This window comes from Callithrix jacchus, chromosome 7 (genome assembly GCF_049354715.1).
Source record: "Callithrix jacchus isolate 240 chromosome 7, calJac240_pri, whole genome shotgun sequence".
Lineage (NCBI taxonomy): Eukaryota > Metazoa > Chordata > Mammalia > Primates > Cebidae > Callithrix > Callithrix jacchus.
The window spans coordinates 137,981,272-138,005,728 of NC_133508.1; the positions used below are offsets into that span (position 1 = coordinate 137,981,272).

Genomic DNA, 24,457 nt, shown 5'->3' on the forward strand with positions numbered 1-24,457 from the left:
CTATTGCTTCTTCAAGACCAACTTGCCTATTCTAGGTTCTTCGATTTTCAAATACATTTTGAAACAGGCTTTTAAATTTCCCTAAAATCTCCTACTAGAAATATTAATCAGAATTGTGTTGCTGTAATATGCTAACCAATTTGAGTCTTCCAGTCAATGAACGTGATATGTATTTCTCTTCTTGAATTTCTCTCACCAATTGCTTTTAGGGGACTTGTACCTGCTTCATTCTATGTATTCTTAAGCATGTAGTGATTCTGGATATTAATCTCTTTTATGTTTTATTGAATTTCATTTTCTAGTTGCTAATTGTTAGTATGCAGAAATCAAGATTATCAAATCAGCTTCATAAACGTGTAATTTAGGTACAAGAGACCGCACCACTTTAAAATGTGTAATTCAAGCCATGTTTACCAATGTATACACTCATGGAACTACTGCCACAATCAAGATAGAGGAATTTCCATAAGCCCCAAAGTCTCTTGTACCCCTTTGCAGTTCATCAGTCTTTCAACCCTCTGCCCCAGTGAGCCACTGTCACTTTAGGTATTTGTAACCATTTTCTATAAATGAAACTATACCTATTGGGGATACACACACATACACGTTATTTTGTTTCTGCCTTCTTTCATGCATCGACTTAATTTAAAAATTTATCCATGTGAGTATTTGCTTTAACAGTTAATGCCGTGTAGTTGCTGAGTAGTATTCCTTGGTGTGGCTATACCGTGTTTGTTCAGACATTCATTTGTTATGGGACATTTCTATCATTCCAGGTTTGGGCTATGATGAAGAAACCATCACGAGCAACCACACGTGGCAGGCCAGGTCTCACTAACGCAGGCTTCCGTAACGACTGTTTGAGCACCAGCTGAGTGAGTAAGCTCAATATTAAAAGAAAAAAGAAAAAGAAAAGACAGTGGCTTTATACAAAGGCTGGAATGTGAGAAATGCCCACCAAAAGTTTTTCCTAGGCTTTTCCCGGCCTTAAAGCATGACAAAATAACAAAGGAATTCTTAACAGGAATCATTTAGGATTAAACAAATTCTATTAGGGGTCTGGAGAAACTTCTCAGGCCTCCACTAACAAGTTTATTAGAGGTCTGAAGGAACTCCCCAAACGTCCATGATTTAGCAGGAGACAAGATAAGGGTAATCACAACAGCACCGGGACCCATTTAGATTAAGTAACTTTACTGAGACTCCAGAGGAAGGTCTTCAGGACTCAGACCTGTTACAATGAAAAGAAGTTAGTCGCTTATATGTCTAGATGAATGCACACGTACACATGCACATATAGCCTAGAAGGCACATAAGCTCTAGAACACTTCGTAATTTTGAGTTGGTCTGGTGATAATTTCCAGGACTTCTCCCTGTAACCAGTTGCAGAAATAAAAACTCTCTTCCCAGTTCACCTGCATCTCAATACTGGGCCACAAGAAATAGTGGCCCGCCCTTTAGTTTGGTCCAGAAACACACATACAGATCATTGTGCAGACATAGTGTATAAATTCCTATCAATGGAATGGCTGTCCATCTGATCTGTACTTTTTTTTTTTCTTTTTCAGTTAAGAAACATTTATTTGGATAAGAAAGAAGGCCTGAGGGCTGGGGGCCCGGGCTAGCCTGTGTCTCAGGCCGGGGACTTGGCAGCCTGCACAGGTTGGGAGAGGCATTTCCTCTTGCTTAGGTTGGTGAGGATCTGGTCCTGGTTGGGCCGGTGGAGAACCACGAAGCTCTCTGGAGGAAGGACGGGACCTCTGTTCTCTTCCACGTGGCCGGTCAGCAGATAACTGGCTCCTTTCTTCACGGTTGGGCGGGGGGCACTGCTTGCAAGGCACTTAAAATTTCAGGGAGGCACCAGTGGGTGGAGAAGGTAGGTCCAGTCCTCCAGTTTTATAAGCACCAATAAGACTAACACTGACGGTGAGGCCCTCTCCTAGGCCCCGAACCATGGACTTCACTGTTGCAGTCACCACCAGGCTGCTGCTCAGAAGTTGCTCTACAACGTGTCTATGCGGCGGCACTGCTTTGGGCAGTTGACAGTGGGTGCATCAGGGGCAATGGGAGTTTTCTCTGGAGGTTGGGGCTTGGGAGGTGGCTTGACTTTGGGCTCAGTTCCCGGTTTGGGGCTGGGGCCTGGCCCTTCTTTAGCAGCGCCCCGAGGCAGGGTCTTGTAGGAGGCTGAGAAGCCGACAGCGGCGACGCTGAGATCTGAGGCAAACTGCACAAGGAGTTCATTCCCTTCGGAGGAGATGGAGCCCGGGACCGCGTCGCTGCAGAACTTCCCCAACCTCGGGGCGTCGTCGCTCACGGCTCGGTTGAACACGCTGACCCATCGAGTCGTAGCGGCAGTAGGTGTCCGGCTCCAGGTCAAACTTCTGGAAGGTTAGCGCGATGACCTGGTCCCGGGGCGCGATGATGTGCCAGGAACAGCTGATGCCCGGGTGGGGGGAATCGGACTCGGGCCAGCTGGGCGTGGTCAGGGTTCCCTGCGCCTTCTCCAGCCGCCCCCCGCAAAATTGGTGCTGTAGGGAGGGGAGAGGGGAGAGAGGAGCAGGGGTCGGGGGCGGTGGAGACCCTCGGTCAGCTCTAGGAGAGCTCCAGGCTGGGAGCTCCGGCAGGCAGCTTGAATGTCTGGGGCTCAGGATGAGGGGACGAGAAGAAGGCGAGGTAAGATGGGGGCAGGTTAGCAGAGAGTTGGGGGGAGGAGGGCGGCTCGGGGAAATTTGGGGCCGCAGGGCGCACAGGCGGGCGGTGGAAGCGGTAGGAGGAACTAGCTGGACGCCCCCCTTCAGGCCCCTCCCCGACCCGCAACCGCACCTTGCCTCTTCCCCTAGGAGATCCCATCTCCCCGGCCAGGCAGCAGAGTCCCCTTTCAGACTGAAGAGGGTGTCCTCGACTTGGGGCACAGCCCCCGAGGCCCCCTTTGTGGAGGTCCCGCCTGAAACATTGCAAGGGAAACTTCCGCCGCCGGGAGTGGGTGATGGGACTGCAATCGGGAGCCCAGGGCTGGGTGTAGAGTGGGGAGCTCCCCCCTCAGGACGGAGGAACCTAGTCCCTCAACACTGGGATGCCCCCTCGCGCCCGTCGGAGGGAGCCCGATTGCGGACGGGGGCGGGCAGTTACCGTCCCAGTAACCCCAGGCCGCCCATTCCACCCGCGGGTCGGTGACCCATTTCTGCCTCCAGCCTGGGGTGGGGGTCCCTGGAAGAGGGGATGAGTGGGTGCAGGAGGAGGCGAGAAGACAGGAAGGAGGGACTGAAGGGGCGGTTAGCGAGGAAAATCTGATCTGTATATGTTTAACCTTTAAGAAACTATTAGATTTTCAGAGTCACACCATTTTTCATTCCCACAAATATAAGACATCCATGTGCTTTATATGCCCACCAACCTGTGGTATTTTCGGCCTTTTTATTTTAGCCATTCTCAAGGGTGTGTCCTGGTATCTCATTGTTGTATTGATTGATCTCTCCCTGATGACTAGCGGAACATCTTTTTATGTGCTAATTGACCATTCGTGTATTTTCTTTTCTGAAGTATCTATTCAAGTCTTTTGAGAAATGGTTTCATTGTGCTGTTTGTCGTATCAGACTGCATTTTATGTGTACTCTTAAAAAAAAAAATCCTTTGTTGGCAATAGGTATAATAAGTATAATATCTCCTATATTGTGGCTTCTTTTTGTGTTCCCTATTGGAGATAATGATACAAACCTTCAAAAAGTTAAATATATATATATATATATATATATATATATATATATATCTCCTAATTAGTTAGACGTATATGTGAGGATCTATTTTTGGATTCTGTCTTCTCTTTCACTGATATATGTTCTTTTATTGTTTTCAACAAAACGCATGATCCTGATTTTCATAGCTGTACAGTAATTCTGGAAATACAGACTTTAAGAAATGTGCATTTGAAATTTTTGTCTGCAGAGTGTTAGCTGTTAAAATAAATATTAGGGGAGCAATTTTAATAAATTCTTAGGCTAATTGTTATTTATCTGACCCAGATTTCTTCTAGCTATAGAACCCTTTAGGTGTGATAAAGCTTTTCCCTGTATCCCTGCAGATTATATGCTGCAGGAGGACTGAGAGTTTTGTTGGTTTTCTTCACTGCTGCATCCCCTATATGAAGATCTGTGTATGGCACATAGTAGGCTCTCAATAAATATTTAATAGTTGAATGAACAAAGTATGTGGAAAGAAATGTCGATTCACACCTGCTTTGCACTTTGAAAAGCACAAAAGACTTTATTACAAAACCACTTGTGATTAGTCCTTTATTTCCATCTTACTTATAGCCCCTTTTTCTTAGAACTTTGCTCATCATGGTTATAATATGGTACCTAACTCTTCAGTGTTAGGATCTGTTCTTGTAAAACTTTATACATCTAATATGATCGGGGGGAAGTAGTTTGTATGAGAAAATTCACGTAACTGACGGAAAGTAGTTTCTATAAGAGAATCATGTAACTGGCCTTTTTAAAAAAATAATCCTATGTAAACTTTTTATTAATGTAGTAGCAATTCCCCTGTCTTCTCAAGCAAAGAATGTAGGTAATCATTAGCCTGTTTTGGAGTTATGCTTTCTTTTTGTTTGTGTTAATATTTATGATTGCCTTGTCTTGTAATGAAATTCGAACTTGGATGTTAGCTTTTCCTCCACCCAGTGGTCACTTCTGTCATTGTGCCTGGCTCAGACATTCCTGACCACCCCCTGGCTACCCTTTAGGCTTTCCTGCTTTGAATCTGCTCTTCCCCTGGAAAGCAAGTAAACAAATATGACAAGTACCACATATTAAATAAAATTGAGTATGTCTCCAAGTAAGGACCAAAAATCATGGTTTCAGTGTACAGCCTCTGTGCGGAGTTGAGAATACCATCTTCGTATGAATGAGGTATTATCTCCATGTATCTATCACCTAACAAATATAACAAATTTTTCTCATGACACATGACAGCTTATAATGAAAGCTGGAAAAGTTTGAAGTCTTCATGAACTTTTTCAGTAGAAATGTATTCTAAAAGTAGGTAAGAAACAACATCAGTTATACCCAGTGCTCATTATATACACTGCATCTTGCCTGTCAGTGCTTATTTGAAATGTCTCCTACACAAACAGGAAGACATGTGGGTATTACAGAAAAACTTGGTTTCTTTTTAATTCACCCTTTCTTTTATAAATTTGGCCCCAAAATAAGCAGAAGGAAGGTATTATACAGGGAATTTTTGCAACCGATGCTAGCATAATCTTACCCTGTGATTCTCTTGGGTTAAGGATGGATCATACACTATGCACCTAGTATGCTAGTTCCTTTTCCCTTAGCGACCTTTGTGAGTAGGAATCATCATTGCTTCCACTCATCTTTGCAGGCCTTTTCATGCCAGCTTTCTAACCCCTCCTCCATGATGCTGGCAGCATCAGAGACAATGTCACAAGTGGAGAGATTGCAGGGAGGTAAATTATCTGGTGTAACTTTACTTTTAGCCATCAAACTAGGCAACAATGATGCATATTCCATCTGTCTAGCATCATCTTGACCACTTTTGCTATACAGTACTGCTGATCTGATACAGTATTATAAGGTTGGTTTTGTTTTGATCACACAGGGAAAGTTTGCAAGGGAACATATAACACAGACAAACCTGAGGAGTGGTACAACCTGAGGAAGTTAGGGGGTGGCTTTTTAAAGGGCGTCAGAGCTTTGTATATTAAAAACGAATAATTTACAAAAAAAACTTGCAAGCACACTTTAAAGAATGCCTATCTGTGTTCGCCCAGAGATTCCATCCAGGTTTCACCAAATGTTCCAACAACATCCTTTGGGATCACATATTACACTTGTCAGATTTCTTTAGTTTCCTTCAATTCAAAAAACACAGTCATTCCCTGATCTTTGTGGACTTTGCATATTTGAAGGTTACAGGCTGCTTATTCTGCAGAGTACCCTAATTTTGGTTTGTCTGAATGTTTCCTTGTGATCAGATTCAGGTTATGCATTTTATTGGGACTGTCTCAGAAGTGATGTTCTCTCTTTGTTGCACCACATGACCCTGATCTTATTTCCTGTTACTGGTGACATTAATTTTGGATATTAGGGTAAGCTAGTATTTTCTGAGCTTCTTCACTATAAATTCTTTGTTCCATTTGTAATATATAATATTTTATTGAGACACAGTTTGAAACAAGGTAAATATCATATTTCTTATCCAACTCTTACCCACTGAGTGTTAGCACTGATATTTCTTGCCTGAACATGTTTTACCATGATGATCAGCAGGTGGTGATATCCTAATTCCATCATCCCACCAACAACATTTATTAGTGGGCATTCAACTTTAGAGAAGGAATTTCTCTTATCCCATTTGTATGACATCCATGTGGATTGATGGATTCCTATTTTATATAATGTGATATAATCTGCTAACACCATTTATTTTGATACCCAAATTGTCCTAGGTTTGGCCAGGAGAACACCTCAAGCTGATTCTGTGTCCTTTTGACACATCTACATTCTTTGAGCACTTACTATCTGGTGAAACAAGATGTATTGTGCTTCTTTTGTACCTTTCTTGTCTCTACCCTACAACCAGTTAGTTCTCCAATGTGCCCTCATTTCTTTCAGAGAATGATATTTAGAAAGAAAAATCTGGGTACTGGATGTGCTCATTGCTACTAGGCCCTATCAGTGGACAGAAGTAGAAAATACATGTATGTAAGTGTGTACATACATGTGCACACATTACACACACAAATCCCTTTATATTTCTGTATCTAAAAATAGTAAAAACCATGAACTCACACCAATACTACTAATTATAATCCAACACTATAGGGTTCATTCTAGCTTAACTCTTTTCATATTTCAACTCACTTCTCTGACTTAGCTGTCATTATCCTCAACATATTTATTTGCTCAGTCTCCATGTGTATAACCAATCTCTCAGCCTCATCAGGCTATTGCTCTTCTCATCCACCTTCCTTCCTGAGTTCTGACTCTGGTTGGGCAGTTTCCCTCATTCAAACCTGCCTAATAACTTTAATCTGAGAAGAAAGGAAGGAAGAAAAGAATGGAGGGAGGGAGGGAGGGGGAAAGGAGGGAGGTATCGGCTTTATATATAAAAAATAAGTGTAGATATCAATTCAAGTTCCATGATTATTGATTCTTGGATGTACAAAATGTGTTTTTTGAATTTTAAATATATCAGTCTTTAGGATATAATTTAAATAAATTCTGAAAACCTAGAGACAGTTTTAATATAGTCTTTTTAATAATTTCAAAATGCTGAGGTATGTGGTTTTTAAGGCAGTTTGAATTTAACACAACTATTTTGAAATGAGAAGTATTTACATAATTTAGTAATGATGGCAATTTTCCGGTAACTAAGTGCCATATTTTTATGATTGAGAATTGTTTGCGGTTTTTTTGTGGGGTGGAATGGGGCTAGTAGACAGGCAGAGCAAAAGACAGAATTTGTTTTACCTGGAATTCCATCTCCTAAATGACTTGGAAAACCTGATGAAATTTCCAATTAGCTTAATGTGATGTAAGTGAGCCAAAACTTAAAATGATTGTTTCGCTAAAGACTATTAGGACACCCAAATTCAAAATTCATTACACAATAAAATTAAACTTCCAGAGGTCTTTTGTGAGGCAAGATGGCTGAATAGGAACAGCTCCAGTCTGTAGCTCCCACTGAGACCGATGCAGAAGGTGGGTAATTTCTGCATTTTCAACTTAGGTACCTAGCTCATCTCATTGTGATTGGTTACCAGTGGATGCAGCCACAGAGGTTGAGTCAAAGCAGGATGGGCATTGCCTCACCCAGGAAGTGCAAGGGGACACAGAACTCCCTCCACTAGCCAAGGGAAGCCATGAAAGATTGTGTCCTGAGAAACAGTGCTATCTGGCCCAGACACTATGTTTTTCCCAAGGTCTTCGCAACCTGCAGACCAGGAGATTCCCTTGGGTGTCCATGCCACCAAGGCCCTGGGTTTCCAGAACAAATCTGGGCAGCTGTTTGGTAGATGCTGAGCTAGCTGCAGGAGTTTTTTGGTACCCCAGTGGCACCTGGAAGTAGACACCAGCAAGATAGAACTGTTCACTCCCCTGGAAAGGGGGCTGAAGCCAGGGAGCCAAGTGGTCTTGCTCAGCAGATTCCACTTCTGTGGAGCACAGCAAGCTGAGAACCCCTGGCCTGAAATTCTCACCACAGCATAGCAGTCTGAAGTCGACCTGGTACACTTAAGCTTGGTGGGGTAAGGGGTGTCTGCCATTACTGAGGCTTCAGTAGGTTGTTTTCCCCTCACTGTGTAAATAAAGCCATCAGGAAGTTTGAACTGGGTGGGCCACCACAGCACGGCAAAGCCACTGTAGCCAGACTGCCTCTCTAGATTCCTCCTTTCTGGGCAGGGCATCTCCGAAAGAAAGACACCAGCCCCAGTCAGAAGTTCATACATAAAACTCCCATATCCCTGGGATGTAGTGCCTGGGGAAGGGGTGGCTATAGGTGCAGCATCGCAGACTTACACATTCCCATCTGATGATACCCAGGCAAACAGAGTCTGGAATGGACGTCCATCAAATTCCAGCAGACCTGCAGAAGAGGGGCCTCCTAGAAGGAAAACTAACAAACAGAAAGTGATAGCATATCAACATCAATAAAAAGGATGCCCACGCAAAAACCCCATCTGAAGGTCACCACCATCAAAGATCAAAAGTAGATAAATTCACGAAGATGAGGAAAACCAGTGCAAAAAGGCTGAAAATTAACAACTTGACCAAAAATTTGTCACAGAATTTTGAGACCCATTAAAAAAGTTTAATGAGAAAAAAAAAAGGCTGAAAATTCCAAAAAGCAGAATGCCTCTTCTCCAAAGGATCACAACTCCTTGCCAGCAAGGGAACAAAACTGAATGGAGAAAGAGTTTGACAAATTGACAGAAGTAGGCTTCAGAAGGTGGGTAATAACAAACTCCTCCAAGCTAAAGGAGCATGTTTTAACCCAATGTAAGGAATCTAAGAACCTCAATAAAAGGTTACAGGAACTGCTAACTAGAATAACCAGTTTAGAGAAGAACATAATTGACCTGATGGAGTTGAAAAACACAGCACAAGAACTTTGTGTAGCATACACAAAGTATCAACAGCTGAATCCATCAAGCAGAAGAAAGGATATCAGAGATTGAAGATCCACATAGTGAAATAAACCATGAAGACAAGATTAGAGAAAAAAGAATGAAAAGGAACAAACAAAACCTCCAAAAAATAGGAGACTATGTGAAAAGACCAAACCCACATTTGATTGGTGTACCTGAAAGTGATGGGGAGAATGGAACCAAATGGGAAAAACACTTCAGGATTTTATCCAGGAGAACTTCCCAAACTAGCAAGACAGGCCAACATTCAAATTCAGAATATAGTGAGAACATCACTAAGATACTTCTTGAGAGGAACAACCCCAAGATATGTAATTGTCAGATTCACCAAGGTTAGAATGAAGGAAAAAATGTTAAGGGCAGCAAGAGAGAAAGGTCAGATTAAACACAAAGGGAAGCCCATCAGATTAACAGTGGATCTCTCTGCAGAAACACTGCAAGTCAGAAGAGAGTGGAGGCCAATATTCAACATCCTTAAAGAAAAAAAAAATTCCAATCTGGAATTTCATATCCAGCCAAACTAAGCTTCATAAGCGAAGGAAAAATAAAATCTTTTACAGACAAGCAAATGCTGAGAGATTTTGTCACCACCAGGCCTGCCTTACAAGAGCTTCTGAAGGAAGCAGTAAGTATGGAAAGAAAAAATTGATACCAGCCACTGGAAAAACATACCAAAATGTAGACACCATCGACACTATGAAGAATCTACCTCAATTAATGTGCAAGATAATCAGCTAGCATAATAATGACAGGATCAAATTCACACAACAATAGTAACTTTAAATATAAATAGGCTAAATTCCCCAATTAAAAGACACAGACTGGGAAATTGGATAGAGTCAGCACTTTGGGAGGCCCAGGTGGGTGGATCATGAGGTCAGGAGTTTGAGAGCAGTCTGGCCAACATGGTGAAACCCCATCTCTACTAAGGATACAAAAAATTAGCTGGATGTGGTGGCACATGCCTGTATTTCCAGCTATTTGGAAGGCTGAGGCAGAAGAATCACTTGAACCTGGGAAGCAGAGGTTGTGGTGAGCTGAGATCGCACCACTGCACTCCAGCCTGGACAATAAGAGCAAAAGTCCATCTCAAAAAAAAAAAAAAAAAAAGAAGTCAAGACCCATCCCTGTGCTGTATTCAGGAGACCTGTCTCACATGCAGAGACACACATAGGCTCAAAATAAAGGATGGAGGAAGATTTACCAAGCAAATGGAAAGCAAAAAACTGCAGGGGTTGCAATCCTAGTCTCTGATAAAACAGACTTTAAACCAACAAAGATCAAAATAGACAAAGAAGGGCATTACATAATGGTAAAGGAATCAATGCAACAAGAAGAGCTAACTATCCTAAATATATATGCACCCAATGCAGGAACACACAGATACATAAAACAAGTTCTTAAGAGACCTACAAAGAGACTTAGACTCCCATACAATAATAGTGGGAGACTTTAACACTCCACTGTCAATATTAGACAGATCAACAAGACAGACAATTAACAAGGATAATCAGGATTTGAACTCAGCTTTGGACCAAGTGGACCTAATAGACATCTACAAAACTCTCCAACCTAAATCAACAGAATATACATTCTTCTCAGCACTATGTAGCACTATTCTAAAATTGACCACATAATCCACATAATTGGAAGTAAAACACTCCTCAACAACAGCAAAAGAATGGAAATCATAACAAACAGTCTCTTTGACCACAGTGTGATCAAATTAGAACTGAGGATTAAAACACTTACTCAAAACTGCACAACTACATGGAAACTGAACAACCTGCTCTTGAATGACTACTGGGGGAATAACAAAATCAAGGCAGAAATAAATATGTTCTTTGAAACCAATGAGAACAAAGACACAACGTACCAGAACCTCTGGGACACAGCTAAAGCAGTGTGTAGAGAGAAATTTATGGCACTAAATGACCACCAGAGAAAGTGGAAAACATCTAAAATTGACACACTAACATCACAATGAAAAGAACTAGAGAAGCAAGAGCAAATTCAAAAGCTAGCAAAAGAAAAGAAATAACTAAGAAATAACTCTGAATAGACAGAGACACAAAAAACTCTTCAAAAATCAATAAATCCAGGAGCCAGGTTTTTGAAAAGATTAACAAAATAGACTACTAGCCAGACTAAGAAGAAGAAAAGAGAGAAAAATCAAATAGACACAATAAAAAATGATTAAGGCGATACCACCAGTGATCCCACATAAATACAAACTACTACCAGAAAATACTATGAACACCTCTAGGTGAGTGAACTAGAAAATCTAGAGAAAATGGATGAATCCTGGACACATATACTCTTCCAAGACTAAACTAGGAAGAAGTCGAATTCCTGAATAGACCAAAAACAAGTTCTGAAATTGAGGCAGTAATTAATAGCCTACCAACTAAAAAAATCTCAGGACCAGATGGAGTCACAGCCGAATTCTACCAGAGGTGCAAAGAAGAGCCAGTACCATTCCTTCTGAAACTATTCCAAACAATAGAAAAGGAGGGACTCCTCCCTAACTCATTTTATGAGGCCAGCATCATCCTGATACCAAAACCTGGCAGAGACACAACAAAAAAAGATTTAAGGCCAATATCTCTGTTGAAAACGGATGCGAAAATCCTCAATACAATATTGGCAAGCCAAAACCAACAGCACATCAAAAAGCTATCTGCCAAAATCTGGAAACAACAGATGCTGGAGAGGAAGTGGAGAAATAGGAACACTTTTACACTGTTGGTGCGAGTGTAAATTATTTAAACCATTGTGGAAGAGAGTGTCAATTCCTCAAGGATCTAGAACCAGAAAAATCCTTTGACCTAGCAATCACATTACTGGGTATATACCCAAAGGATTATAAATCATTCACATGTACACATATGCTTATTACAGCACTATTCACAATAGCAAAGACTTGGAACCAACCCAAATGCTTATCAGTGATAGACCAGATAAAGAAAATGTGGTACATATACATCAGGGAATACTATGCAGCCATAAAGAAGAATGATTTCACATCCTTTGCAGGGACATGGATGAAGCTGGAAACCATCACTTTCAGCAAAGTAACACAGGAACGGAAAACCAAACACTGCATGTTCTCACTCACAAGTGGGAGTTGAACAATGAGAACAGAATGAGACACAGGGAGGGAAACATCACACAATGTTGCCTGTTGGGAAGCGGGGGGAAAGCGGGGAGGGATAGTATTAGGAGAAATACCTACTGTAGATGACAGGTTGATGGGTGCAGGAAACCACCATGGCACATGTATACCTATGTAATAAACCTGTACATTCTGCACATGTATCCCAGAACTTAAAATATAATGAAAAAATAATTATCCTTCCAGTAATGGTTATGGTTTTACACTGAACCAAATTCTCTTACAGAACCTATTTTATCATTACTCAAATTTGAGGAAGCAATGACCAGGCTCTTTGTTTCCTTCCTGAATATTCTTGAAGGATTTTGAAATAGAATTGGTTCTTGTAGAGAGGCAGATACTTCAGTCTTTGTTAGCACTTGGAAGTAAGTGGTTCAATGGATAGAAAGGGTAAACGTGTTTACCAGCTAAAACTAGCAGCATCTAGAATGATTATTCAAAGATTCCAAAGTAGGTGCTGATAGAGGTCTTCAAGGATTGAAACTGATCAAGTCTGAAAGTTGTTCCAATGGAAAATGGTAGTACACGAGAAGGCTAGCAGTTGGGGACAATAGAAGTAGCTAAATTGGGCTGAACCCTAGACTTTTGTTCTGACCAAGGAAATGAATTAAGGAAGTGTGAATTCTGGGTTTCTACTACTGTAGAAACCTCTAGGAACCACTGGTTTGGGGGAATTGCAAGTAGAAGTGGGCAGGGATGCCTTCTTTCATGCAGATGTTTAAATGTCCATATAAAAGTTTCTTCTCTTATGCAGGAAGTTGTTTGCTGTTAATGACACCTTTTATCTGCATGGTGTTATCTCAATTCATTGCAGACATGTTTTTGTAAGATACAGTAAAAATGCAATACTAGAAAATTGAAATTAAAAAGACAAGCTCTGAGTTTTTATTATTAGATATAACAAACAAAATTATTTTTTCAAATTACTCTGAAGTTTCTAAGTCCTTCCTCTCAACGTCTGACTCATTGCAGACAGGTAACAGCTTGCAGATTGGCATCAGTGTGCAAACCACACGTGCGTGGTTTGCTTCGTACTAGCAGTACCTCTCAAACTTTATGAAATGCTCATCCGGGGTTCTGGTATACATGCAGTTCGTATTTAGCAGGCTTGGGCAGGCCTGAGATTATTTCTGACAAGCTGATGCTGCTGGTATGCAGCCCACACTCCACAAACTTTATGATTTTTACAGTGACACTGATGTGACACCAATGGTGCTGGTGTGGGGCCCATACTTCATAACTATTCAGAAGCCATTTTATTTTCACAGGGATCTTTTAAGAATTCTCATTCCACTTTACTCATGTTTAAGTCAGATTTATTGATATCCCAAAGTAAATTAACCCATGTTAGTATGCAGTTCTGTTGTTTTTGGCACATACATACAGTTGTGTAACCACTATCACCATAAGCAGGACGTAAAGCAGTTCCATCATCTCCACAAGCTTTCTCATATATTTTTTTTTGGTCATTAATTTCCCTCCTCTGAGTCCCAGCCCCTGAAAATTACTGACTTGTTTTCTGTCCCTTTTCCAGAATGTCATTCTGGACAGGTATCAGTAATTTTTATTGCTGATTAGTATTACCGTATGACTGCAACACCAGTTCATTCAACAGGTTGTTCACCAGTTCACCCATTAAAGAACGTTCTGTTTCTGCACTCGACAGTTATGAATACATCTGCTAGAAACACTCAAGTAAAAGTTTCTGTGTGAAGGTAATTTTCTCAGCAAAAATGTTGACAGGTAATTCTTCTAAGTGTTACTTTTTTAAAAAAGTAAAATGGCCTGTAGTCCCAGCTACTCAGGAGGCTGTGGCAGGAAAATCACTTGAACCTGGGTGGAGGAGGTTGCAGTGAGCTGAGATCTCGCCAGTGTACTCCAGCCTGGGCAACAGAGCAAGACGCCATCTCAAAGAAAAAAAAAAAAAAGTAAAACGAAAGCATTTAAGCGTGAGATGGCTAATTCAAGCAGCCTCTTTCCAAGAACAGAGTATTCATAGTAGAATTAAAAGAGGTTTTCTTTTTCTTTTCCTTTTTTTTTTTTTTGAGACGGAGTTTCGCTCTTGTTACCCAGGCTGGAGTGCAATGGCTCCATCTCGGCTCACCGCAACCTCCGCCTCTTGGGTTCAGGCAATTCTCCTGCCTCAGCCTCCTGAGTAGCTGGGATTACAGGCACGTGCCACCACGCCCAGCTAATTTTTTGTATTTTTAGTAGAGACGGGGTTTCACCATGTTGACCAGGATGGTCTCGATCTGTTGCCCTCGTGATCCACCCGCGTCGGCCTCCCAAAGTGCTGGGATTACAGGCTTTAGCCAAATCTCCCGGCCTCATATATGTCTTAAACATGTAAAATAATATAAGGAAAAGTAAGTTCAGGGTCTGAATTCCTGGCTTTTGTTGGAACAACTGATTTCTGTCTAGTGATTGAGAAGATGTGAGACGGCCTAATTTACGAGTACACAGGTGACTTCTTTCCTGCAAACCGCAGTACAACAGTTCCTCTTAAGCATCTGTGAATGAACACAATTATTACAATTAATGATATCGCAGTTGATTGGCGCCTTGGATAATTAAGACCTTTCACACATAATACACAACCTTGTTGTGAAGGCAGGTATTTATATTCTCATTTCACTGATGAGAGACTACCCGGAGAGGCCACGACAAATCTGAAAGATTATGTACTTTCTCTGTTAAGTCCAATGTTCCTTTCGTTATTCCATGCGATACAGTAACACATTCTTGCCTGAGTAATGAAGTCCAAACCTCAGAACTGCACCCATCTTGAGAAGGAGGAGGGTGCTGATGTTTTTCTGATAAATGCAGCTGGCAGACACTGTACACGCTTAATCACAGGCAAATCCTAGCTAAGCTGTCTACCAAACTAGTCCCTCTTTTTCCCATTGCCCACTCGAATGGCTGTTGATCTTTTCTTCAGAAAATCCTGGTGTTTCTCCTTTTTGTTTTTATAATTGCTCCAATAGATGCTTTAAGATTTAACTCTCTGCTTCTTAAAGCAGAATCTCCATCCCAGGTATGCAACCACGAAAAAGTGAGAGATCCGTGAAAGACAACGCCCACCATGGCCCAGTTTCCAGACAGAGAAGCAGTTCTGGGCTGTCTGCCAAGGCTCCAGCCCGAGGGGTCTTTAAGCGGAGTAACCGTTCTTCAAGCCCCCGCTCCTAAGTCACTGCGCTGACGCTCCAGCCCGGGGCTTCCTCCTCGCACCCGCACCGCTGACAGCGGGACTGGGAACTGGGCGGAGGTCGCCCCGGGCCGCACAGCCCCTCCCGAGACCCAGCCCGCCGCTCCCTCACTTCCTGCCCTCTGGTGGCTGGCCCCGCCAGTCCCGCGGAGGCCGGCGCGGCAAGCTCCGCCCCAGCAGCTGCGGGACGGCCACACCCTGCGCGCCGCGCGGGCTCGGGTGGGGTCTCCCCTCCTGCGCCCTGCGCGCCGCAGCCGCGCCCCCGCCGGCGCCCTGAACGCTGTTGCGCAGCGCGCCCCGCCCAGCCAGGCATCGCGCGGGTGCTGATCGCGCCCCGTAGCCCCCGTCTCCCGAGACTTCCTCGGCCCGGCCGCCCGCGCCTCCGGGACCATGCTGCGCTGGCTGCGGGGCTTTGTGCTGCCCACCGCGGCCTGCCAGGACGCGGAGCAGTCGACGCGCTATGAGACCCTCTTCCAGGTGCTGGACCGCAACGAAGACGGAGTGGTGGACATCGGCGAGCTGCAGGAGGGGCTCAAGAACCTGGGCATCCCCCTGGGCCAGGACGCGGAGGAGGTGGGTCGCCGCCGGGGCGCAGAGAGGGCTGTGGGCGCTGGGGACGCGGCGAGGATCGAGGAGGGCGGCGGCCGGAGGCGTTGCCAACAGGAAGAACTGTGGCGTCCAGCGCTCGGGTGGCTTCAGAAACTCGGGCATGGGGCCACGGCCGGCGACCCCGGTAACAGAAGTGGGTCAGGATACGAAAGGCTACTGGTATTTGTCCAGATAAAATGAGTGCTGTGGACATTCTGACCTACAGGCACTGATAAAGACACTTTTGTTCTGATTCCACTTCAGGTTCTTTGCCTGTTTTCTGTATTGTTTTGCCTTGCAAACATGTAATCATGTTTAGCTGTCAGACTTCATTGGGTACCAAGTTCCGTAAAAAGGCGCACACATTCGATCTCTTCGAAGCTGCGTTGTTACACCAGCTATGTGTGTTGTCTACTGTTTCAAAACTGTTTGAAAACCAGTAGTGTGTTCCCCTGACTTCCTGTTGAAAAGGCAGGGCGACATTCCATTGTTTAAGACATTCCTGGGTTAATGCCCTAAGTACACAAATTGATCTGAAGGGTTGACCTGTGACTAATTTCATTTTCTCTGAGTCATCTTAACTGTGCCCCTGAACTTCTGCCTTTTTAGTAGGGTGGAGATGATGTGGAATTTCTCCAGCCCTACTGAAGCGTAAGACGTCACTGGCATTCCCTATCCAAAGAGGGAAAGTGATTGGGTTTCTATGAGGGCCAACAACTGTTATGTCGTTACGTTTTAACTTCTCTTTTAATGTCTTTGGTAGTTTTAGGCCTTTTCAGTTTATTGTTTCTTCTAGAGTCAGATTTAGTAAGTTACAGGGTTTTTTGTTTGTTTGTTTATTGAAACTTCCCATTCTGTCCAAAGTTCATAATATTCACTGATGATTTTATTAAACTTCTGACTATCTGTAGGTAGGTTCTCTATTTCATTCCTGATATGTATTCTTTTGTCCCCTTCAATCTTGCCAAAGTTTTGTGTATTTTATTCATACTTTGAAAGAACCAGCTTTTGGTACTTTTTGCTGATTGTCACAGAAATGGCCCAGTTGGAGTTCCTCATCATGTCCAATCATTGGCTGGAAGCAGCCCAGGAAAGGGCCAGCCTTGCTGCAGTGCATCAGCAGATGCCAGGGCTAGAGGCTAGAGGGTGGCAGTCAACTGTGCTCCTCACAGTAGGCGCCTTTGAAGGGAGATCTCAGTAGTACAACTCCATGGTCCATATCATATACAAAAGCTATTTGGAGATCTTCTCCATCTCCAGATCATTTCCAAAAATCATCTCCTCCATGATTTTTAAGATTGTAAAGGGATTCTGAGATTAAAAAGTGAGAATTGCTGCTGTACCATTATTTTTATATAACTGCATCTTGTTCTATGTTTGTATCATAGTATATGTTACCACTTTATTAATCATTTAGTTTATTTATAGTTTAAAAATGATTATAACTGAAATTGCAAAGGATGTCCTTTGTATTCGTTTTCTGATTCTGGTCCAGTTACTTTCATAGGATAAATTTTGAGGAGTGGAAATTGCTGAGTCTGAAAGTAACACACATTTTAAATTGGGATACATGTTACCTTTCAGAAATCTTGGACTCTCTTTTGACTGACAATGTTTGCTTCTCCATATCCTCGCTCATTCACGTAATCAGTCTTTATAAGCTCTCCTATTCAGCAAGTGAAATTCCTTTTCACTTCCTGTCTTAGTCCATTTAGTGTTGCTATAATGGAATACCTGAGGCTGGGTAATTTATAAAGGAAAGACATTGATTGAGCACACAGTTCTGCAGGCTGGGAAGTTTAAGAAACGTGATGCTGGCATCTGCTGTGTCACAATATGGTGGAAAGTCAAAGTGGAAGTGGACATGTGTGAAGAAGCCAAATCCGAGGGGTGTCCTGGCTTTATAACAACCTAGCCTCCAGGGAACTGATTGATTCCTGAGGGAACTAATTCAGTCTCATGAGGGAGAGAACTCACTCACTACCGCAAGAATGGCACCAAGCCATTCATGAGGGATCTGCTTCCATGACCCTGGCACCTCCTGCTATGTCCCACCTCCCAACACTGCCACATCAGGGATCAGAGTTCAACATGAGTTTTTGTGGGGACTAACAAAACAGAGCACTTCCTCTGCCTTTTTGTTCTAGTCAGACCCTCCACAGGATTGCATTGTGCCTACCCATTTGGTGAGGGCAGTCTTCTTTGATTGGTTTACTGATTCAAATGCTACCCTCCTCCAAAGGCACCCTCACAGAAACACCCAGAAATCATGTTTTACCAGCTATCTGGGCATCCCTTAGTAAAGACAAGTTGACACATAAAATTAATCATCACACATGGGATAGAATGAGGATTACATGGTCAACCTGTATGGGAGAAAATTTCAGAGGCATGTCAGGGATTTCTGTAATGTCAAGGATTGAAGAGATTGGCCACTTAAGCATAGAAATAATAACTATGGGAGGACTTTTCAGCGGCAGGTATCAACATAGTAGTTTGTATCTAAGACAGATACTCAACTTGAAGCAAAATCTCTATAATTTTTTTTTTTTTTTTTCGGAGACAGAGTCTTGCTTTGTCACCAGGTGCTAGGCTGGAGTGCAGTGGCATGATCTCAGCTCACTGCAACCTCCACCTCCCAGGTTCAAGCAATTCTGCCTCAGCCTCTCGAGTAGCTGGGACTACAGCACGTGCCACCACACCCAGCTAATTTTTGTATTTTTTAGTAGAGACAGGGTTTCACCATGTTGGCCAGGATGGTCTCGATCTCTTGACCTTGTGATCCGCCTACCTCGGCCTCCCAAAGTGCTGGGATTACAAGCATGAGCCACCGCACCTGGCCCCATAGATTTTCTCCTCATTTGATCTCATCTCCATGTTTCTAAGCTTTTGTAATGAATTTAGCATTTAGAAGAGAACAAATTTCTATTTAAGTTTCTTTAGATTTTAGATGGAAAGAATATAGAAATAAGAGCAGAGTGTAGCAATAGGCATGAGGAATGTAATAGCTAACCATTACCAAGTGCTCCAGAATTATCCAGGGAAGAGGAAAGAATTCAAGGCAAGTCCTGAGATAAAATTAAGAACCAGTTGGAAGTGAAAGCACTACATTTTTTTTCCTGATATGACCTTTCTTTGCTACATGTACCAAATCTCTTCACTATGAAATTAGTGAAGAATTAAAGTTGAAAATTAGAGAAAATTTACATTAAGTTCTAGGACTCAGGAGTATAGGAGTATAGACTGAGAGTTGAATGTAGTGTGAGAACAAGGAGATACAGTATTTAACCATTACTAATTTTCCCACTTGTCTAGTAACCTTATTTCCTTTTAAATAGGAGCCCTCATGAATGGGATTAGTGCTTGTATACAAGTAACCCAGAAGAGCTTCCTTGCCCCTTCCACCACATGAGGTCACAGTGAGAAGACAATTGTCTATGGAACCAGAAAGTGGGTCCTCACTACACACTGAATCTGCTGGCGCCTTGATCTAGGACTTGCAGTGTCTGGAAAAATCAATGCTTATTGTTTAAGTAAGCCACTAGTATTTCTGACATAGCAGCCCAGATGGACTAGGACAATTACAAGAGCAAAAAGGGAAGCAGAATGCTACAGGAGTTCCATCCTTGGTGTGAATTGTCCTTGTAACCATGGTCAAGTTTGAGCTTTACTTTCTTTTTTTTTTTTTTTTTTGAGACAGAGTCTCACTCTGTTGCCAGGTGCCAGGCTGGGGTGCAGTGGCACGATCTCGGCTCACTGCAACCTCTGCCTCCTGAGTTCAAGCACTTCTTCTGCCTCAGCCTCCCAAGTAGCTGGGACTACAGGTGCACGCCACCACACGAGCAGAATTCTTATTTTTGAATGCAGAATTCTTAAAATGCAGATATCTGGCCTGCATCCTGGACAGAACTTTTAACAAGGTCATGTGTGGCTGAGTATGAAAGTTCATGTTAAAAAAAAACCCTTTAAAATGTGGTGTCCCATGTACTAGATGGTGAACTTCTTGAGGACCCTTTGTGCCCATGTGTATCAAGTGTATGCTGAATGATCAGCCAATGTTAGAGGAGTGGGTGGACTGGTAACCTGATTTAAGGGCCATTCTAACTCTTACATTCTATGATATTTTTGATTCTCTGTTTTTAAATTTTTACATTTACATAACAGAAAATAGAGTCACATAGAAGAATGGTAGCCTAGCAAATGTTTATTGCATTGAATGGAATCAGGATTTCACTCCATTAAGTAATTTCTCTGTTAACAAGAAGAGTTCATTTCATTAATATTGCTTTTTTTTTTTCTCTCTAGAGACAGAGTCTCACTCTATTGCCCAGGCTGGAGTGCAGTGGGGTGATCTTGGCTCACTGCAGCCTCTGCTTTCTGGGTTCAAGCGATTCTTGTGCCTCAGGCTCCCAAGTAGCTGAAATTACAGGCACATCCCACCAAACCTGGCTAATTTTTGTATTTTTAGTAGAGATGTGGTTTTGCCATGTTGGCCAGGCTGGTCATGAATTCCTGGCCTCTAGTAGTCTGCCTGCCTCTGCTTCCCAAAGTGCAATGATTACAGGCGTGAGCCACCATGCCTGGCCCATTTCCTTAATATTTTAATTGTCAGACACTTTATGGTTTCTGGTACAATATTAAGGAGACATGATATAGAAGTCGTCGGGTACATTTTAGGGCATCACAACAGGGAGTTTATAAGGAAAACAATAGAATTCCAACTACATTTCTGTCAAATGTTCTAAAAAATATAAAATCTGTATCTTTTCTGTTTTCTCCTGATTTATATTCTAAAATCTGATGTTATGCTTCTTTGCAGAAATAAAGTGTTTGAAAGAATGGAAAAAATGGAAGAATTCTTTAGTAAGGCATAAAATACCCTTTCCATCTTTGTAGCATTCTAAGCCTTTTCAGTCACCTTTCTAAACTCCCAGCCTGCCATATTCCCTGACTGGGCCACAACCATGTACACTGATCCCTTTATTTTCTTCTCTTCACCTGAGAATTCTCTCATTCCCCCTTCTCTGCCTGGTGTGTGATTGCCCATTGTTTAAGGCCCCAGCTCACATTTATAATTTTCCTAGTCCACTTTCTTTGTCAGTATTCCAGAAAAAGAAGAACCTTTAGAAAGAAGCTTCCATACCACAACATTTTGTAATATGCTGCTTAGCTTCTTTTGACCAGGCTGAGTTCAAAAATCTTACCGTTTTAAGGATCAAATAGAGTTCACCAGGGTATCTATATTTGACAGGATTTATGAAAACAAAAGGCTTTGTTGAGAAAGTTTGAAGCATAACTCTGGGATGTGGATCATAGTTTTTACTGCACATTAACTGTTTTAATGGATATAATGGTTATTATTATAGCCTGTGGAATCAGTTAGACCAGGGTTCAAATGTTTTCACCACATGCTAGACTGTGGCCTTGGGAATGTTATTTATTGCCTAGAAGGCTCAAATCTTAATTAGGAATGGTAAGAACTACCTAGTAACTTAGTATAAATAGTGAATTCATTCATTTAATGTTTTCAAACAGTGCCAGACATTGTTGAATGAACTGGGGATAGAGGGGTGGGCAAGACCGACAGGTCTCCTTATTGTAGTCTCAGAACTCTCCCTGTAGTAGGTCTGTGTGTGTGTGAAGGTGCGTGAGGAATAAAAAATAATAAGCAAATAATGAACAGGATCATTTTATAAAGCAGAAAGAGCTATTCAGCAAAAATACCTGCCTTTTGTTAGATGAAACTATCAACTCTATGGTTTGGTCTCTCCTGTCAATTCTGTTAAATGCTGTCAGTCTGTTTTCCTTATCACCCTGGCCATGACTTCTTTCTTTTCTGCTTGGCCCTGTAGCCTCTTTCCAACCCAAAGCTCATTCTCTGCCTGGCTGTCTGCCTTCTGTGGCTCTTTGCCACTACCTACATTCTCTGTGATGCACAGGGGAGGACCATTCCCTGTGGACGGTAAAATTCTCTTTTTGGGAGAATTCATTCTTGATTGGGCTGTAGCACATCTTGTAAAACAGCATTAGACATTTGCCACTCACTGCTCGACAGCTCTGGGAGAAATGTTTAGAAAGCATACAGCATTTTTTTTTTACCAACCATGGTGCAACCTCCTCCCAAAGGGAAACCGATGTGTATTTCAAGAACATGTGATGGTCAGTTTATGTTCCTAGTATCTAACATGATGGGTGGTACACAGCAAAAGCTAACAGATAATGGCTAAGGTAACTTTTCTTTTTGAATTTTAATATTCAACTTTTTAGGGTACCCAATCTCCATATTTAGGAAAATAAATTACATAAAAAGTGGAGAGTTTTTATTGTGAAACTGTACCTCCACATTCCCAGTGGAACAGGATAAGGGATCACATGTGTATGTCTGGGAAAACGAGGGTCCTCTGTAGTTCTGGAGGGCGAGGATTAAAAGGAAGCCCTAGATAGCCCTAATGAATATCTCCTGGCTTCTCTCTGGGACTTGAGATCACTGAACTTTTGCCCATTTAGAGATCATCTTCCCAATCATGCCACAAACAGCCTAAGGCTAAGCTTGCCCTGGAGCCGTTGTAGGGGTTGGATGAAGATAAAAGATTAAAAACTGGGAAGGTAGGTCACAGAAGGAAGAGCCCATGTGGGCAGATTTTCATTCAGTTCCTAGTCTTTATTACAGCAGTTCTCTAGGGCTGCAACCTTAGAAAAGATTCCTATAACACAATGCAGGTACCCATCAGCAGCAGACTGGATAAAAAAATGTGGTACATATACACCATAGAATACTATGCAGCCATAAAAAAGAACAAGATCATGTTCTTTGCAGCAATATGAATGCAGCTGGAAGCCAATAAGTGAATTAATACAGAAACAGAAAAATCACTATGTTTTCACTTACAAAAAGGAGCTAAACCTTGGGTAAATGGGGGCATAAAGATGGGAACAATAAACACTAGGGACTCCAAACAGAGGGAGGCAGGGAGGGGGGCAAGGGCTGGAAAACTTTCTACTGGGGACTTTGTTCACAACCTGGGTGATGGAACCATTAGGAGCTCAAATCCCAGCATCATACAATATACCCTTGTAACAGGCTGATGGTGTAACCCCTGAATCTACAATAAGATTATTTTATTTAAAAAAATAAAGTCATTATAAAGATTTAAAAAAAGAAGGATTCCTAGACAGGTGCGACCACACAAATTTTTAAAAATGTTGACAGCCCCCCCCCTCCAGTCACTTGATAGCCCATGTCCTAACATTCCCGACTTAATTCTCTCCAAAAAAGAAGCTCTACTTTTAGATGGCTCTGTGCTGGGTTCTCACTGTAAGTTTCTAGGGAAAGGAGCATGAGTTGTCCGGTCTAGCCTCTTCCTGGAGTGGGAACCAGGGCTCCTGATCAGACACAAGTACGGCAGGAGCTCCGTAGCCTGCCAGCGCAGCTCCCAGTGCGGTCCCATGCAGGTCCTGGGCGCCGCGCTCTCGCGCATCTGTGCTGGAGCCGTTAGGATGACCCTTCTCCTTCTGGTGCTTTAAGCGGTGAATGTGTTTGTGTTTGGCGCCCCGAGAAGGATGCTGTCTTAGGTCTCTTCCCACTGGACGTGTGGTGGGGCAGAGATCCCCTTAGTCCATCATACTTCCACCCCGCTGGGGTTGGGGCACTGCGAGGGAGATATCCTTGATGGACTCCCTCTACGGAGATCTCTTTTGGTACCTGGACTATAATGAGGATAGGACCTCGGACATTTCTGAGCTTCAGGAAGGCCTGGAGGACGTGTAGGGGTCATTCATTATCTAGAAGAAGCGAAGGTTGGTCTCACTGTGGCTGTGGTCAGAGAGATATTGGGGTGGGAGCCCTGGAGAGGTATTGGGCAGACAGGGCGAAATTTACATGTTCTCAAGCTTGACCCAGGCCCACTGCAGTGTTCAGGTGGTTGACCAATGTTACTGTTTATTAAAAATAGCCGGATGTGGTGGTGGGTGCATGTGGTCGCAGGAGGCTGAAGCAGGGTTGAACCAGGGAGGCAGAGGTTGCAGCAAGCTGAAATTGCGTCACTGCACTCCAGCCTGAGTGAGAGAGGGAGACTCCATCTCAAACAAAAAAAGGAAGAAAGAAAGAAAGAAGTGTTCTTCACATTTGTTTAAAGCCACTCTTATATTTAGATTTGCAAGTGTAACTTATATTTGTTTATTTGACACAAAGTAGCCTTTCATAAGAAATTCTGGGTTATGCCATCAAGTCACATCTTTTGAAACACATTTCTTTCTTATTGAAACAAAAAGGTTGTAGATCTGTCTGGCGTTTTTGGCAAGGAGGCTTTGTGTACCTAGT

The 24,457-nt window shown here is 42.6% G+C and overlaps 1 protein-coding gene and 1 pseudogene across 1 annotated transcript in view; one reads left to right on the forward strand and one right to left on the reverse strand.

Moving 5' to 3' along the window:
- Positions 1 to 986: 986 nt before the first annotated feature.
- Positions 987 to 13,980, reverse strand: LOC100390889 (procollagen C-endopeptidase enhancer 1 pseudogene; annotated as a pseudogene).
- Positions 13,981 to 15,770: 1,790 nt separating this feature from the next.
- Positions 15,771 to 24,457, forward strand: part of SLC25A24 (solute carrier family 25 member 24) — a 49,771-nt gene continuing 41,084 nt past the window's right edge. Inside the window, exon 1 of the mRNA XM_002751159.7 lies at positions 15,771 to 16,122. Within this exon, the coding sequence (XP_002751205.4) occupies positions 15,940 to 16,122 (183 nt within the window). The 5' untranslated portion in view covers positions 15,771 to 15,939. The remainder of the gene's footprint in view (positions 16,123 to 24,457) is intronic.